The sequence below is a fragment of the Procambarus clarkii genome, chromosome 65 (genome assembly GCF_040958095.1).
Source record: "Procambarus clarkii isolate CNS0578487 chromosome 65, FALCON_Pclarkii_2.0, whole genome shotgun sequence".
Lineage (NCBI taxonomy): Eukaryota > Metazoa > Arthropoda > Malacostraca > Decapoda > Cambaridae > Procambarus > Procambarus clarkii.
The window spans coordinates 6762104-6780501 of NC_091214.1; the positions used below are offsets into that span (position 1 = coordinate 6762104).

At 38.8% G+C, this 18398-nt stretch overlaps 1 protein-coding gene across 1 annotated transcript; it reads right to left on the reverse strand.

The window, feature by feature from the left end:
* Nucleotides 1-245: 245 nt before the first annotated feature.
* Nucleotides 246-16077, reverse strand: LOC123753235 (uncharacterized). Its single transcript, XM_045735223.2, has 5 exons — nt 14906-16077; nt 14556-14680; nt 8114-8218; nt 7443-7678; nt 246-1177 (listed from the first exon to the last, which is right to left on the reverse strand). The coding sequence occupies exons 2-5, from the start codon at nt 14646-14648 to the stop codon at nt 676-678; spliced, it is 936 nt and encodes a 311-aa protein (XP_045591179.2). The 5' UTR covers nt 14649-14680; nt 14906-16077; the 3' UTR covers nt 246-675.
* Between the last annotated feature and the right edge of the window lie 2321 nt (nt 16078-18398).

Below are 18398 nucleotides of genomic sequence, written 5' to 3' on the forward strand. Positions count from 1 at the left end.
TATATATATATATATATATATAATATAGTATGTGTGAGCGTGTATTTACAGCGAAGTGGTGGATGACAGGTGCGGCCAGCATGGCCTGCTCTGCCAAAGTACAGGGGGAGGCACTCGAGGAATAGTGAACTTAACGGCATCATAAGAGGATAGTCACCTGTATATCCAGCTGAGAGAGATTATTCGAACAGCATCACGTGGGCGATGGTAGAAATGTTTACAGAGGTACATAAAGGGCCCAAGAATCAAACCCAATAGTTCATTTAGTTACGTAAGTGACAATATTGTGAAGCTAGTTACAGAGTCGTTAATATTGCCTAAACATATTCAAATATATGCATACACAGACATATATGTAATACGAGGGAACTCCATAACTCGGATGTTCTTATTGGTCGCCGAGATGAGATCAGAGTAAACCCAGGGAAGAACGGCAAGCAGTTTGTGAGAAATAAGTGAGAAACAGAATTTCCACATAATTTGTCGCAGAATTAAACAATCTTGTTTTTTTGCTGAATCTTTTCGCTACAATGCTAGTGAGGAATATTTGTTACATTGGACTTGTGTTTATTAATTATTAATATAATGACAATAATTATTGTTATTATGATTAATTTTTTATTTGTCATTATTATTTTTATGAGTTATCCTTTAGAACTTATAAAATATATTTTGTTATAGTAATTGGGGATCTTTGTCCTGTGATATTTCACTGATTCCATTTGTCTGCTCGAAGGCCATCCAGGCGGCAGTGTGAGTGTTTTCCCAGCCTGGTATCTTGCTGAACGTTGCTATAGAAGGTGGGTTGTCGTAGCTGACGTGGGCGTTAGGGATGAAGCCCTGGCTAGCATATAGCCTCCCCATGACCTTGATTACCAGTCTACCAAGACCCAGATTCCTGTAGCTGTCGTCCGTCCCCAACATGCCGATGCTTCCATACATGGTCGGCGACATCCAGGAGACAGGTGTTTCCTCATTTCCGGAGTAGTGCAGGTGCTGGAGGTCGAGAGGTGAGTCCTTAGTCACGCTCGAGTCGAGGAATACTCCAATAGATGGCAGATGCTGCGATAGTCTCCACGTGGACTCCAGCGGTTGGGTCTTGTTAAAGAGGCTCCTCTCCAGCAGGTGTTGGAGCCCAGTTTTGACAAGTTTACAGACACGGAAACCAGGCTTGTTCCTGAAAGCAAGAGTGAAGAATGATATGCTGGATACAGGCTATTTCTTAGTTAGGTTATGCCCCCTTTTTACCCCCCACACAGAGATCCCTAAGGCAGCCTCTGTCGCCACATCTGGTGTGATGGGTGTGTGGAGGTGTGGCGGTAGCAAAGGGAGACGCCGCCGCCGCCAGGTGAGCGACCACCACCCGTCATAGGCAACCTGCTCCTTAAACTAGTTGGCGGGAGGTATAGGCTTTCACAAGAGTTAAAGAGGCGCGATAGCCCACACACGCCCCCCCCCCCCCCCCGTCGATACAGATACAAAGCAATGTTATTGGATACAGAGGAATGTTATTTTTTAAGTAAACAGCCAAAGGCAGCAAGCACATTTGTTACCTGAGTTATACTCTCACAATAAAAGTAAATCCGCTGAGGGTCCGTCTGCCATAGGCCCAGAAGCCGGGTCACTTATCGAGCTTACGTAATCCACTACTGGCTTAAATCAGTGTAATTTCCTCCTAAAAATCTGAGAATGTGACATAAGAGAAAATCTTAAGAGTAGGACGGTGGGTCGATCCCAATATCTTGCTCCAAAGATTTTCTGGTATTGTTATTGTGAATTCATTATGTATTCTTATGCAGTTTCTCATAATTTCGGCATGCAGATTCATATTTACTGTTCCTTAATTTACTCTATTTCAAATTTTTAAATTAAGATTTAAAAATTAATTTAAATTTAAAATAAATATAAATATTTAAGTACGATTAAATGTAAAATTTTATTTTGCTGTCTAGGTTCAATGTCAAATTGCTAATAAAAGCAGTTTAAGTAAATTCTATAAATTTCCTGCTTAAGCTTATCCTGTTTATGGTAATGACCAGGGTTAGTCTTTATAAATGTTTTGATAAAGCTTGAGTGATAAGAAATTGTAAGGAACAAATTATTAAATCAAAAGGTTTTGTCAGTACAGCGTGCAACACTGCCTGAACATAACTAAATTGTAAAATATAAACCACTGGCTGGTTTGGAGTTTTTATGCAAATTAGTAATTAAGTTGTAAGCAACCAGTACATTATATCATTTAATTTGCATTGGCCATCAAGTGGTGCTTGGGTTTTCGTCGGTGACGCTCCGTGATGGGGTGTCCTCTTCCCTCTGTTGTGCGTGTGCACTCTGTAGGCCTGGAATTTTCTGGCCATGCCGGGTATCCTGAGGTCGAACATGTAATGTGTGACATGCTCCGTGTCTGGTTACCGCTCATCGAGCAATTGTCAAATTTGCGGAGGACACAGAGTACTGTCCGTTTCTCCAGCGCTTCGAGGGGCAATCCTTGCCCCTGCCGGGTGGTGCCGGCACTGTGGAGATTTCCAATCGGAGTGGTGCATTGACGTACGTGAGTGTTTATGGGGCGCCCTTGGAGTTTCCGGAGGACCTCCTGCGGCGTTACTTCAGGGAGGTGTGGAGCTGTCGTCAGTCTGAGGCTGCACAAGCTTTTCTCGGGAAAGTTCCAGGGTTTATGAACGAACATTCGGACCCTGGGGATGCGCCTGAGGGCAGACATTCTGTCCGGCTCCTCGGATATTATATTCGGGAGTATTATTCCCATCAACCGCGGACATGTTTTTGGTGTGGCCTGCTGGGGCATCAGGCTGCTGGGGTGTTCTGAGGCTGTCATCGCCCCCGTGAATCTCTTCCATGAGGAGGATTTTCCACCGCTCCCTGTGGAGGAGGATTTGGTGGGTGGGGATGTGGCCATCCCGTTGGCTGCTGGGGGCCCCCGCCTGTGGCACGCTACGTGTCTCCTGCTGTGGTGGCCCTTCTTCCAGGGGATTATGGTGCCTTCGGATGATCAGCCTGTTCCCGTTAGTGTCCTTGATGGTCCCATTGGTCTTCCGGTGGATCTCTGTACGTCGTCTTCATCTTCTCCAACTGCTGTGCATGTCCCTGCGCCCTCGCCATGTGTTCCGGCTGTGCTGGGTGCTGGGGTGGATGCAGGGCCTCCTACTGTGCCTGGCCTGGTACCCCATGTGGTTGAGGATGCTGCCGTCCTGGGGAGAGCGTCGGTTCGCCCGGCTTGTGATGGCCGCGTCTCTGGGTCGGCCTCTGGATCTGATGATGTGGGGCCAGAGCCCAAGCGTTCCCGGCATTCTTCTTCTTCTGCCTGGGTTGATGTGGGAGATTTCGATGACTCTAGATCTTCCTGCGATGGCGGGGTGGTTCCGGTTGCGTCACATTCTACGGTGGTGGCAGAAGTACCTGTGCCTCCCGCTGACGGTGACAGTGTCCCGGACTTCCCTTCAGGTGTGGTGCCTGTGGACCTTGCTTCGGGTGCGTCGCCCTCGTCTGATGGTTCCGGTTCTTCGTGTGGGGTAGTTCCCCCTGATGAGGTTCATGGTGAGCGTGGTGACCTGGTTATGGTGTTGAAAAAGGCTGCTTGCTCTGGGGGTTCCTTAACCCCAACCTCGGTCCCTGTTTCATCGGCGACGGTTTTACCGACTCTTCCGTCTCAGGCTGTTTCTTCTGCATCTCCTGCGGTGTCGGGTGTGGTGTTACCGTCTCGGCAGCCTTCGCCTTCTCTTGTGCATCCGGTGGCGAGGCCGTCTCGGCGGCCTACGTACGCTTCTTCGGTATCTTCTGCTTCCACGGCGGAGGTGGTTTGCCAGCCCCTACCTCGTTATGCGACTTCTGTCGACCAACTCAGAGAGCGGCCGTTTCCGCCTGATTTAGTGATTCATGAGTTTATGCGCCCACCCTGAAGCAGGGGAATCGTTCCCCTACCGAAATGGAGTATTTTATATGGAAGGCCTATAAGCAGAAATATCCTGTGTTTGAGTTCCCTGAGAAATATTCACCTACCATTGAGGTTTGTTCTCCTTTCAAGTGATATATTTTGTTTGCTATGTGTTGTGGGGTTGTGTCCGTTTGCGTGCATGGACGCGGGGTGAGGTTGCGTGTGTGTGTGGGTGGGCCGGGTTTGTTTTCCCGGTTCCTGTGTGCTCCGTATTTCATGTTCCTGTGAGTTCCGGAGTCCGCTTGTTTTTGGAGTGGTTCCGTGCCCTTCGGGCTGCTTGTGTGGCCATGCGTGTTTTTGTTCCCATTATCATGAATTGCCGATGTTAATTTCCTTTTCTTTATGTGTTATATTTTTATGTTTCCTTTCTTCTTATTGTCATTATGTACTGGTACCTCTCCGTGTGTGATTTCGGTACCTCTCCGTGTGTGATTTCTAGGGCCGGTAGGCTTGTTTTGTGTAGTTTCGAAGGTTGGGTGAGAGTTTGGGTACTGTGTATTGTTCTGTTGTTATTTTTGTACTGTATTGCATTTTGTATGTGCTTTTTGTTGTTTTTGTTGTTGGCCCTTCAGTCCGGTATCTTATGTCTTTGTAATTTTGTACTTTTGTGACTTTGTAATTTGTAATTTGTGATTTGTGTTCTGTTTGTTATGTTCTCGGTTTATTGTATTTATGCGCATGCGTGTCAGGCTAACATTACCCTCATGTCTTGTACGTTGTTATTTCTGTACTGTATTGCATTGTGTTTGTGTTTATTGTTGTCGGCCCTTCAGGCCGGTATTTTGTGTATTTGTCATTTTGTACTTTTGTGATTCTGTAATTTGTGTTTTGTGTTCTGTTTGTTTTGTTCTCGTTTTATTGTTTTTATACGCCTGTTTGCATTCAAAATTATAAATAAAAACAAATAATTTGTATTAAGTAAAGTGTTAGTGGAAATAAGATATTTGTTAAGAGACGGTTGGTATGACACGTAGACACATTCCCATCGTGGGTTTAATTTCAATTGTGTCCGACTGGTGATGATGGACTGTTACGACCAAGGTGGTCTATTTCAGGGAAACAAGATTTTATAGAAAGAAACACAAGGGTTGGCTGTTGAGTGTGCTACTGGTTTGCAGTGCAGCAGGCGGTATGATCAAGTAGTGATGTGAAAACTACTGGGTGTACTTAATAATTTGGTTGGTGGTTGTGGCTTAGTGGTTGACTAAGTAGTGGGCAGCTAGTATGGTAGTGAATTTATAGATGATTTTACTATATATTTGGGTAGAACACATAAGAGAATGTAGATGATTATGGTATGAGCTTTTTGTAGTATGCAGCCGAAGGAGGCAGGCAGATTCAATTTGTTGATGGTGGTCTGTAAGTGAAGGCTTTTTTAATTTATTTTATTTTGTGTGTGTGTGTATATATATATATATATGTGTGTATATCACGAAAATAAACACGTGATTAAGAATGTGACAATGTCAGACCACGGAGGAAAAATGAAACGGGAAATTTCCTTAAGTACTTTCGTATATTAAATACATCTTCAGAAGGTCCAAAGCCTTCTGAAGATGTATTTAATATACGAAAGTACTTAAGGAAATTTCCCGTTTCATTTTTCCTCCGTGGTCTGACATTGTCATATATATATATATATATATATATATATATATATATATATATATATATATATATATATATATATATATATATATATATATATATATATATATATATATATATGTATATATATATATATATATATATATATATATATATATATATATATATATATATATATATATATTTATATATATACATATATATATATATATATATATATATATATATATATATATATATATATATATATATATATATATATATATATATATATTATTTATTTATTTATTTATTTACTTATTTAGGGGTACCATCACTGATTTAATATATATAAATAGGGTGATTTTGATTTCTCCTAATACTAAACAAACACCCATATTATAATCCTCACTGGTCACTCATAATATGGACGATTATTGCTGGGAGTGCCAACATTTTATCATTCAGGTAAGTCATTCGTACTGGTCATTAGCTCTACCTTTCCATTGATTGTAATACCTTCCAAGTTGTAACATTGAGCACAGTATCTTGGATAGGATTAGTGTTTCAACTCCAGGGACACTAATAGGTGTGTTGTGCTTTAACCGTTCCTGGAGAGGATTATATGCGACAGGGGGGGGGGGTGGAAATGTTCTTGAACTGTGCTTCACCTTAAGTCTTTTGGGCGAGCCTTTGCTAGTCTTTGTAGGCCAGGTTCTCTTTCCAAAAGAGTTCCTGGAAGGTAGAGTAAATGTCAACAGGCACTGTCATTTTCTGGGTAAGATTACGTTTATAATAAGTGAAAGTAATTATATCAATTTTAAATAACTTGTGTCCCAGGCACAAGAAGACATCATCCATTGTGGGTATAATTTTTGTAGTATTTTCCTGGAGGCCGAGTCTTACCTCTTGGCCTTGGACGGCCTATTAATATATGCTTTGGTGTTTAATTGGGGCCCCTTAGACGCAGCATAGAGAAGTGTTTGACTGGTAGTGCAAGTAAGAGCAGTCCAGGTTAATCTTACATTTAACTTCAGTTCTGACTTCAAACTCCATAATATTTAAGAACATTTTTTTTTGTTCCATGTTCCACGGATTTTTACACGTACATATATATATGCAATACAGTCAACGTTAAGAAATGTATCATTTAACTATATATAATAATATAATCAAACACAGATATTGCTTGTGAAAGCATTGCTCTGTGACGACCCGGGTACATGCCCTACCATACATACGCCACAAGTGTACTACATGATCCTTCGGCTGCTATCATGGCAGACTTAATAATTGTTGTTAAATGCTTGTAATGTATTCTCATACTTATGTTATGCTAAACATTGTTTAATTGTTTCATAATTTTTGTTAGCTTTTTAATATCATTCGCATTTATTACAACGTATTCAGTATATTCATTCTGTTGAATTGTTGAAATTGCCGTTAAATATTGTCTATTTGTATAATTATTCATATTATATTCCATATAATTAAAGCTATTTTCCTTTCCCATCTTACATATGCTAATAATTCTCTATGCCATCCCCTGCCTTACATACAAGACGTCTCTAACATCTAACACCATGAAGCCTGCGTAGTTCTAGAACAGCTCCCTCAAATGAATTGGCAAACACTTTCCTGAGTTTCCACTCTATGCTATGTTTAGTTTGGTGTAGGGCTTAAGATTTAAGGCCTATCAACTGTACAAGGGTTATTAAAGCCTTGACACTAGATTACTGACCAACCAGCAAGTATACTTTATCCCTGAACAAAGTCAAAAACTAAAGTAAACTCTCAGTCTCAGTGTGTATACCGAGAAATCGAGAACACTTATTGGTGTATATATATCCCTGCACGGTAGATATTGCCACTTTAAAGTTCACTGTATGGTAAGGTAAGTACCAACCTGAGGAGTTCAGTATCCATGTTAGGGCGGTAAGTAAATGTGTAATTTGGTTCCCAATAGACGAGGGAGCTCCCCAGCTCTTGGGCCAGCATCTTCAGCGGCTCAACCAGGTAGTGGGGAACATGATAGATCTTCAGACGTCGTTGCCAGTCCAATAGAGGCGTCTCTCTCAGCGCCACTATCAGTTGTTCGAATTCCGCTTCCCGGCAGTAGACTGCAATACTGGAGGGCACATTCTAGAGGTAGAGAAACAGTGTAAGAACACCAGCGTCTGTGAGTTTATTACTTTGAAATGCGCGCACGCAAGTAAAAGAGGTTATAGATTCAAGCTAACGAAACAAATGTGGCAGAAAATATTAAAATTTCTCTTTGCAAAAAGAGTAGTAAACGATTGGAATAAATGAAGTGAGAAGGCGGTTGATTCCAAAACTGTTAGTACATTTTGGTTTTGGCGGCGTATGGTTTCTGGCTTCACAACGTCACAAAAATGATGTACTAAATTGCCCGAACCAAACCTATTCGATGACCCGCGAATAGAAAACTGAACATCACATCGATTTTGCGAGCCGCTATGATTTGTAGCACATCAGTTTTTGGTCTTGGGGGAGTTATACGTCAAAATGCGATGTACTATGCGAGAGGACAAGATGCAGGTGGTACGCAATACTCACCGTATTCTGCCACAAGAGTGTGTTAGAGGGCGGTTGGGTGGGCAAGGTGTAGAACCTGGTCGTGGACAGCCACCCTCGAGCGTGTAGGAGCAGGTTGTTGAACATCTGCCGCAGTTTACATTCACGTTAACAACTAAATAAAAATTATGATTAAAAATGAGAATTATTTGCATTCAAGAGCTCATTCTTGCTAATAAACTAACTTTTACGAAATGAAATGATATTATTACAAGATCTTGTGCAATATTATTGTAAGACAATGCTTTTTAATATTTTACTTGATAAATAATAATAATTACCAAAATTTTGTAGTCCTACAGTGGGGAATGTTCAAAGCAATATATTTCAGTCCATAAACAGTGTTATGATCACAGGCTGCAGGAGAAATGAGTCTCCCCTTTAGAGTTATTCTGCCAGGCCTGATCTAACTAAGAGGTTAAGGAGATATAGACCTGGATATTTATATAGTAAACACTCGATTGAATTTGATAGATAGTTTAAGTGTATTGGCAGTGAATAAGAATATAGATAAATAACTGGTCATGAGATGTGGAGAATTTGCTGGGGGTGTGAGGCTCACTTTTGAGGATGTTGACCTCACTTAAGCACCAGAAATCGTGAGGGGAAGTAGCGCTCCGTTGAGCTCCTGTTAGAGAAGAACCCCCTGGCTGATATACCTTCTAGAGGAAGGAAGTGTGCAGACGTTTCAACTGTGGAATCAATCTGGGAACGGGTGGGTTCAAGTCCTGAATGGCAGGAAGAGTTGTGAAGCCATCCTGAAACATCTTCGTGGGCAGTCGTGTGAGCGCCCTGGTGAAGCGTCTGCGAGTGAGCGCCCTCGCAGGAAACAATTTCATGGTAAGCACATTTTAACCAGTTAACAGTGATTGCCTGTAGTTATTCGTGTGCCCAGCAGCGTAGCAAGTGTTTATTGATATTCTAGCGAGTAAACCTTTTACTCGCTCCATTATCTCATCTTAATGGTGTAACTAATTAGCACTAATTGCAGAAGATATAATCTCTTCCCTGATTACAGGTAACAGTTCTTCCATCCACCTCTTCTAGTGGAGGAAGCTGAGGTGTAGTCACCGAATATAAGCAAGCGATATGGGAATAGACAACCACCGCTCCAGTGCCAGGTAAGTCCACTACGGGCTCACCATAGCCCGTGCTACTTGGAACTTGTTCCGAGTAGCTAAATCTATAACAACAACTACAGAATAGACAACGGTACAATTTCCACAGTAGGAAATGTATATGTTTATCTCTCAGAATGTTTGGTAATATGTTTATTATTTGTGATGAGTGTCTATGTATGTATTAACACGATGTACTGAACAGGGTGAGAATATTTTGAGCTACCTCATCCCTTTGTGTGTATTTTACCTCAATAAACTTATTTCAATTTCAATTTCCACAGTCAAGAATGTAATACTCAGCGTATGCAGTTCTGATCGACCCCAAGACGCTACAGCTTTGACACAGAACAGACAGCAGACTAGGACAGCATCGAGCTACAACGCTCTCCCACATAGAGCTCCGCGACTCCGGCATCACTCAGCACTCCGCTCTGCTTCAAGCTCTGTCTCATCTCTACGATCCTGCTGTATCCAAGACTACTAAATAAATATATAAATATGAAAACCCACTAAATACTGTTTATCTAATCTACTTAACAACGTAACATAATCGTACGTCACAATATGTTAGGCAAATCTTATTGAAGCAGAAAGTTTAAATAAGAGAGTAAAGATGGAGGAACGTCCTGGAGGGCGAAGGAACGCGTGAGCCCTCGCGGTGGGCTCACGGCGGCGGTAGCTGCCTGGTGGGCTGCCCGGGTGAGGCGGAGCATGGATTCGTCTGAACGAGGGAGTCCCCTCATGGCGTTCGGGAAGCAGGGAGATGTCGGGTGAAACATTTATTGTGTGTAGTTCATTTCGGTTATATGTTTGTAGAGGAACATTTTTATTGGCGTATCAATGGGTTGCAGGTTTGTCTGAGAAAGGAGTTGTTGGGAGTACTTTGAGGCCAGAGAAGAAGTTAATGAGTGGAACTTCAAGGCTGTAGGAGTGGATGTGGTACCCTGTGGAAGAGCAAGCCCCATAGTGAGGAATTGGACCTCAAACTGTGTGAAGAGGAGCAGTGGAGTGAAGTTTCACATGTTTCTGTGTAATCAGTGGTATAGTACCACTGGAGTCCAAGGAAAACTTCATGATGCAGCAACCTGGAAGAACTGTAGAGGATCCTGGTAAATACACCTGGAAGAACCTGATGTCAGAGTAGTAGACTTTCAGATGTGGGAAGGAAGTTTTTATTGACTACATGTAGGGAGTTGGTAGAGTGCTTGATTGTCATTAGCGTACAAGACAGTTTTTTTTTATTTATTATTATTTACTACCACAGACGTGGCCACACATTTACAATGCTAACCAGCATATATACATTTTCTTCTGTCCTCAATGGACAGGGTTAGAGAAGTGTTAAACATATAGTTCAGGGGTTTATTGAACACTCAACCACAGAAGGTGATTTGGTGCTTTAAAAAGCTAAGCTAACCTACATACGTAAATACATAGATACACAGATTCACGTATGCCCTACATAAAGTGTTTGATGTGTCTTTTACATAGTGTCATTAATGTACATTTACAAAGGTGAAATGTAATTCTGATCAGCTTCCATATATACTTTATACACATACATATACATACACACACACATATACATACATATATACACACACATGCATTCACATACATTTGTCTCATTTACTCTGACAGGGTGAGATAGCTGATAAAGAAACTAGTATGCAATTAAGCACTTAATCACTGAAGGTGATAAAGGTGCTTTCACAAGCTCAGGTTATACAGTTACATCATATATATACATTGTATAATTGATATATTACATGGTCAATCTTGGATACAAGTCCAATATATCATCAAGTGTTCCAGAACTCATATAGTAATTACAGAGTTCAGCATACCTTAGCCCAGGAAGGCGAAAGTCAGTCAGTATGGGACATTCTACAATATAATGTTCAAGAGAGTGCATGTTTTCTCTTTCACAAAGTTGACACATTGTGTACTCGACATTTGGGTTTTGAGAAAGCTGCCAGATACGTCTATATCCCAGGCGTATTCTGGCCACTATAACATCACATTGCCGGGTTCTTGTTTTATTAGTCCCATATGTGAATGTCTCCTCACGATATCTATCATAATATTTAATGCTACAACTTTCAGGTCTTTGTGAATTTGTTAGTTCGGTGAGATTTTCATAAGATATTTACAAGACAGTGAAAGGTGGGTGATTGGTTATCATTTTTGTGCCAAGGAATACTTATACTGAGGTTTATAGAGTTACAGCTATAGGCTGGATTACCTGGATTATATATATATATATATATATATATATATATATATATATATATATATATATATATATATATATATATATATATATATGTGTGTGTGTATATATGTGTATATCACGAAAATAAACACGTGATTAAAAATGTGACAATGTCAGACCACGGAGGAAAAATGAAACAGGAATTTCCTTAAGTACTTTCGTATATTAATACATCTTCAGAAGGAGTGGTCTGACATTGTCATATATATATATATATTATATATATATATTATATATATATATATATATATATATATATATATATATATATATATATATATATATATATATATATATATATATATATATATATATATATTATTAAATATGACCGAAAAAGTAAGATTAATAATTCTAACACGAATTTTCTCAATCTTTCGTACATTACGCTTCACTGTTGGAGGTAAATCAAAAATCAATTCTCCAAAATTCATTTTTATTTCTAGTCTGACGCGACACGGGCGCGTTTCGTAAAACTTATTACATTTTCAAAGACTTTAGTTCACAAATACACAACTGATTAGAACTTACGTATCTCCGATTTTATATCTACATTTGAGTGAGGTGGGAGGGGTGATGTGGCATTAACACAAGACAGAACAAGAGGGGATATTAATAGGGTATTAAAAGTATCAACACAAGACAGAACACAAACAATGGGTATTGAATAGAAGTGTTTGTAGAAAGCCTATTGGTCCATATTTCTTGATGCTTCTATATTGGAGCGGAGTCTTGAGGTGGGTAGAATATAGTTGTGCAATAATTGGCTGTTGATTGCTGGTGTTGACTTCTTGATGTGTAGTGCCTCGCAAACGTCAAGCCGCCTGCTATCGCTGTATCTATCGATGATTTCTGTGTTGTTTACTAGGATTTCTCTGGCGATGGTTTGGTTGTGGGAAGAGATTATATGTTCCTTAATGGAGCCCTGTTGCTTATGCATCGTTAAACGCCTAGAAAGAGATGTTGTTGTCTTGCCTATATACTATAATAGTTTCTCATGAGAAGGCTGGCCGTTTTTCTGGTTTTATAGTAAATCGTCAACGATTTGAAAATTTTCTGGCTGGCCAGAAAAACGGCCAGCCTTCTCATGAGAAACTCTCCAGACACAAAACAGAACGCTTTAAAAGAGACTAACGTCGTCTATGCCTTCAAATGCCCACTTGGGGACTGTAAGCTCAAAAAAACCCAGTATATAGGCAAGACAACAACATCTCTTTCTAGGCGTTTAACGATGCATAAGCAACAGGGCTCCATTAAGGAACATATAATCTCTTCCCACAACCAAACCATCGCCAGAGAAATCCTAGTAAACAACACAGAAATCATCGATAGATACAGTGATAGCAGGCGGCTTGACGTTTGCGAGGCACTACACATCAAGAAGTCAACACCAGCAATCAACAGCCAATTATTGCACAACTATATTCTACCCACCTCAAGACTCCGCTCCAATATAGAAGCATCAAGAAATATGGACCAATAGGCTTTCTACAAACACTTCTATTCAATACCCATTGTTTGTGTTCTGTCTTGTGTTGATACTTTTAATACCCTATTAATATCCCCTCTTGTTCTGTCTTGTGTTAATGCCACATCACCCCTCCCACCTCACTCAAATGTAGATATAAAATCGGAGATACGTAAGTTCTAATCAGTTGTGTATTTGTGAACTAAAGTCTTTGAAATGTAATAAGTTTTACGAAACGCGCCCGTGTCGCGTCAGACTAGAAATAAAAATGAATTTTGGAGAATTGATTTTTGATTTACCTCCAACAGTGAAGCGTAATGTACGAAAGATTGAGAAAATTCGTGTTAGAATTATTAATCTTACTTTTTCGGTCATATTTAATAATATATGTCTACAGGAAAGACTGCTACCAAAATATACTAATATATATATATATATATATATATATATATATATATATATATATATATATATTATATATATATATATATATATATATATATATATATATATATATATATATATATATATATATATATATATATATATATATATATATATATATGTCCTAGGGCTGATAGTGCCCTAATTGTTTTACAAGGTTTAACCTGCTTGGTGAGGTTGGTAGCATAAGTGGCAAGCCAGGAGTTGCGCTACCACTTGGTATAAGCAGCTGATAGAGTCTTGAGGGTATTGGTTTGCAACCAGGTTATAATATCATAAGGTGTTGAAGTTTATATACTTATATATTGTATGTGAGTCCTTTATATATGTTCTGTGTTGCTATTAAATGTTTGTAATGAACAGGTGTTTGCTCTTGTCCTAGTGAGGCTTTCCAGGAAGTAGAAAAGAGAGAGAGAGAGAAAGCACCATAGCTGTGGACAGGGTGGTACAGAGTTATAATTCATATGAAAGAGGGATTGAGGAGGTCATACCAAAAATAAGGAGAAAGTGGAGAGTCACAGCACCTCGAGTTGGGTGTGTACACGTGACAACGAGGCCAGTGTTGGGGCCGCACCCCCTAAAGGTGTGGCGCTGAGCCCATCTCCGAGAGTAGGAAGCGTACAGAGTGATCTCCTGATCTAGAGATAAGCACTCTACAGATTTTGAGTTGGTTTGTCCGTAAAGGACTTGCAACTGACAAAGACAACACCATAAAATCAGCTACATGTATTTGTAATTCTAAGTCTAAATCAGATATATTTTTAAAAACAAAATATATCTGAAACAGTTTTCGTCTCACTGTTGCCAAGGAAGAAAAGTTGACTCATTGTTATAAATTAAGGCAAATCGACTCAGTTACTGAATACATGAAGTTGTCTCACGATCAATGAATAATGAAATGGTCCAATTGCTCTCTTGAAACTAAATTAAGCCATAATCGTCATTCATTAAAATAGTTAACGGAGCTTCTTGAAAATCATTTTTAAGAAGAGAAGGGAGAAAGAGATCAAGAGAAATCGGCAAGTCACTAAGACTATATCACTTGTAAGTGTTAAGGTTTTAGCTAGTCCACAGTTCTCTCCCGGAGCTACAGTCGGGTGAGGCATGTCAACTCACTGTGGCCGAGTAGGGTAGGTCCGCCATGAGCATGTCAGCAAGTTCCATAAGTTGGCGCCTACTGGTCACTTGAGTGAAGACTCTCGCAGCCATGATGACTCTCCCTTCCTCACTGTACTGGTTCACTTGAAAGAAATGCAGTGTAGGAAATACAATCATGGGACTGATAAGAAATTTATACATAATATTTAACAAATAAAATAATAGGTTGCTCCTATTTATGCTTCTGAAGATTTTCGGCAACATTAAAAATAACCAGAATTCTTAAGGGACAAAAAGGAAACAAATTCTGTGATGACATATTCATACAGAATTCAAAGAAACTGCTGGATCCTTTATCGAGGAAATACCTTTTTAAGATAAAAGTTGAACCAAAATGTCTTGATGTAGCAAATGAAAGTTCTTATACTCAAAGTCCTCCATCCACGACTTGAACATTTGATTTGCCCATCGTATAGCTGCTGAAAGTACTGTGAAAACGTTTGCAGCGTTTGCTGAAATGATTTGAAATAGAAATATAGGTACACTGTCAAGGGATGCAGAAAGAGTTAATATAGTGTTTAACATATATCAGAACAATATCAAAGGTAGCTAAAGAAAAGGCTCAGGCGCATGAAAAATTATCCTATTAATATGATAATTTCAAGCAATATGACAACCTTACTCAAACACATGATTGCTTTTTGGGCATCTATCCGAAATGAAACAAATTACAAAAAATCTTGTGAATCTATTGGAGTCGAAATCTACCATAGACTGTTCGTCAATACGTTTTTTCGTCATCATAACCATGCTTTGTTATTTTAAATTGACTCTTTTTGCTTTAAAACAGAAATTGCTGAAATGTACATGGTATTTGGTAAAGTAAAAAATTAATAAAAATAATTGTGGTTTTCGTTTTTAGCTATATGTACAATTTTCCGTGATATAGACAATTTCCTGATACTATATGCACTGAGTCTACTTTATTTTTTTTTAATTATCAGGGAAAGCGCCAAGCCATTACGACATTATAGCACTTGGAAGGGGTCAGGATAAGACCTTGCGATGGGACGGGAGATGGAATAATGCCCAACCACTTGGACGGTCGGGGATGAGGATATTCTGGAGAAATATAAGAATTTTGCACCAAGATTGTAACCTTTTGTTGGTTGTCTGAATGTCTATTGCAAATTGTCTATATATCTAGTCATAAATGTATCTGTGTGTACGTCTGGTATCATACTACATGTGTAAAGGAAGAAATGTATATGTTTATCACTCAGAATGTTCGGTAATATGTTTACGGTTTGTGATGTGTCTATAAATATATATGAACACATTGTATTGAACGAGGTGAGAATAACTTAAGCTACCTCATCCCGTTTTGTGTATTTTACCTCAATAAACTTATTTCAATTTCAATGTAAACTTGTGGTTTTGATGTGGCACGTTTGGCCAAGTCATCCGTCACCTCGTTGAGAACTATTCCAACAAGAAATGGCATTGTAACGTAACTGTACTTTACGACTCGTTGCACTACCAGAGACAAAAACATAGCGGTCTAGGGAGATCATAAGACTCTGTATCTAACCGCATGCAACCAGTGTAAACTCGTAGTTACGTACATACATAATAATTAGAATCAAAATCACCAGGGAAAAATATAACACCTGTATATAAAAAGATTTATATTAAATAAAAATGTACAATAATCTAGGTAATTATTCCTTCAGATATAATAGTAAATCAGATGACTTATTCAGAAATATATATATATATATATATATATATATATATATATATATATATATATATATATATATATATATATATATATATATATATATGCGAACAAGCCTGAATGGTCCCCAGGACAATATGCAACTGAAAACTCACACCCCAGAAGTGACTCGAACCCATACTCCCAGGAGCAACGCAACTGGTATGTACAAGACGCCTTAATCCACTTGACCATCACGACCGGACAAAATGAGGTGATAGCCTAAGCTATTTGAACCACCCCACCGCCGGCACTCGGATAGTAATCTTGGGCATAGCATTTTACCAAATCACCTCATGAGGTGATTTGGTAAAATGCTATGCCCAAGATTACTATCCGAGTGCCGGCGGTGGGGTGGTTCAAATAGCTTAGGCTATCACCTCATTTTGTCCGGTCGTGATGGTCAAGTGGATTAAGGCGTCTTGTACATACCAGTTGCGTTGCTCCTGGGAGTATGGGTTCGAGTCACTTCTGGGGTGTGAGTTTTCAGTTGCATATTGTCCTGGGGACCATTCAGGCTTGTTCGCATTTGTGTTCCTCACGTGTGCCCCAAAGTATGAGGTGATTTGGTAAAATGCTATGCCCAAGATTACTATCCGAGTGCCGGCGGTGGGGTGGTTCAAATAGCTTAGGCTATCACCTCATTTTGTCCGGTCGTGATGGTCAAGTGGATTAAGGCGTCTTGTACATACCAGTTGCGTTGCTCCTGGGAGTATGGGTTCGAGTCACTTCTGGGGTGTGAGTTTTCAGTTATATATATATATATATATATATATATATATATATATATATATATATATATATATATATATATATATATATATATATATATATATATATATATATATATATTGGTGTATACTGGCAGCAGGTTTTCTTTCAAACATGTTTCATTGAATATGACCGCATATTCTGTATTTATTATTTTCTGGTTTAGGGCTTCTATCCCTCTAACTATTTTCTTAGCATCAGGGCTTAATTGAAATAGGAGTTCTCCAAAACTCATTTTCGTACTTTTAAGGTGAAGAAAAGAAGTGATTTACTATAGAGTGTATTACACTTATTTATATAATTTGCACGACGTTTCGAACCTCCATGGTTCATTCTCAAGTGAACAGATCTTACAATACTAGTTGATTTTATACCCGCATTAGGTCAGGTGATAATACAATTAAGGTGAAAACATGGGGGGATACATAAGGGATAAACATAGGGGCTGCAGAAGGCTTATTGGCCCATACGAGGCATCTCCTATCTAAACACAAAGATTAATCCAGTGTAATTGGCCTGTTATGTTGGACATTGTCTTCTGTGTTGGCATCGATATGTTCTTGTCTTGTCCTTACTAGATATATTATATATATATATATATATATATATATATATATATATATATATATATATATATATATATATATATATATATATATATATATATATATATATATATATATATATATATAATACCCTGATAACTGTACTACAAATAAAAACAGAAATAAGTAAACAGAACAGACACTTATCAGACCAGTTGAACCGACGCTCGTCTCCCAGCTACTGAACTAAACGTGGCGTCAGGACGCCCCACACTCCCTCTCAAAACATAACGAATGGTAGATTTATATAAAATTAATTAGCTTTAATGAGCAACAATACTGTGCTAAGGCAAACATTAAAATAACTTAAATAATAATGAATAAATTTACATGCATAAACAGAATTAATGTAGTTTATAATAAACACAATTATGTATATTTAATAATAAAGAGGAAACTGCTGGCAACTACACAACTGAACAGGATCAAAATTATAATCACGAAATTCACAGGAACTGGACATGACAAGAGCAACCCGCTCCTCTGTCCCCAGCCACACCACACCATAATTTATAAAAATATAATATATATACATATACAGGTAATGATGACATAGAACAAAGTAAGTTTATTTAAATTTATATATGTATCCAGCTAGGAGTACGTAACAGGCATCAACATGAATTACACTTTGTGACCTTTCAGCTGTCTCTCATTTATCCTTTCTTACACCGTCGATTATTGTGCTATTAATCATGAGTATCC

Coding starts and splice junctions, on each gene's coding strand:
- LOC123753235 (XM_045735223.2), bottom strand. CDS start 14,648: ATGGCTGCGAGAGTCTTCACTCAAGTGACCAGTAGGCGCCAACTTATG. Junction 7,679..8,113: donor CACTCTTGTGGCAGAATACG/GTGAGTATTGCG, acceptor CTCTACCTCTAG/AATGTGCCCTCCAGTATTGC. Junction 1,178..7,442: donor ATGGATACTGAACTCCTCAG/GTTGGTACTTAC, acceptor TCTTGCTTTCAG/GAACAAGCCTGGTTTCCGTG.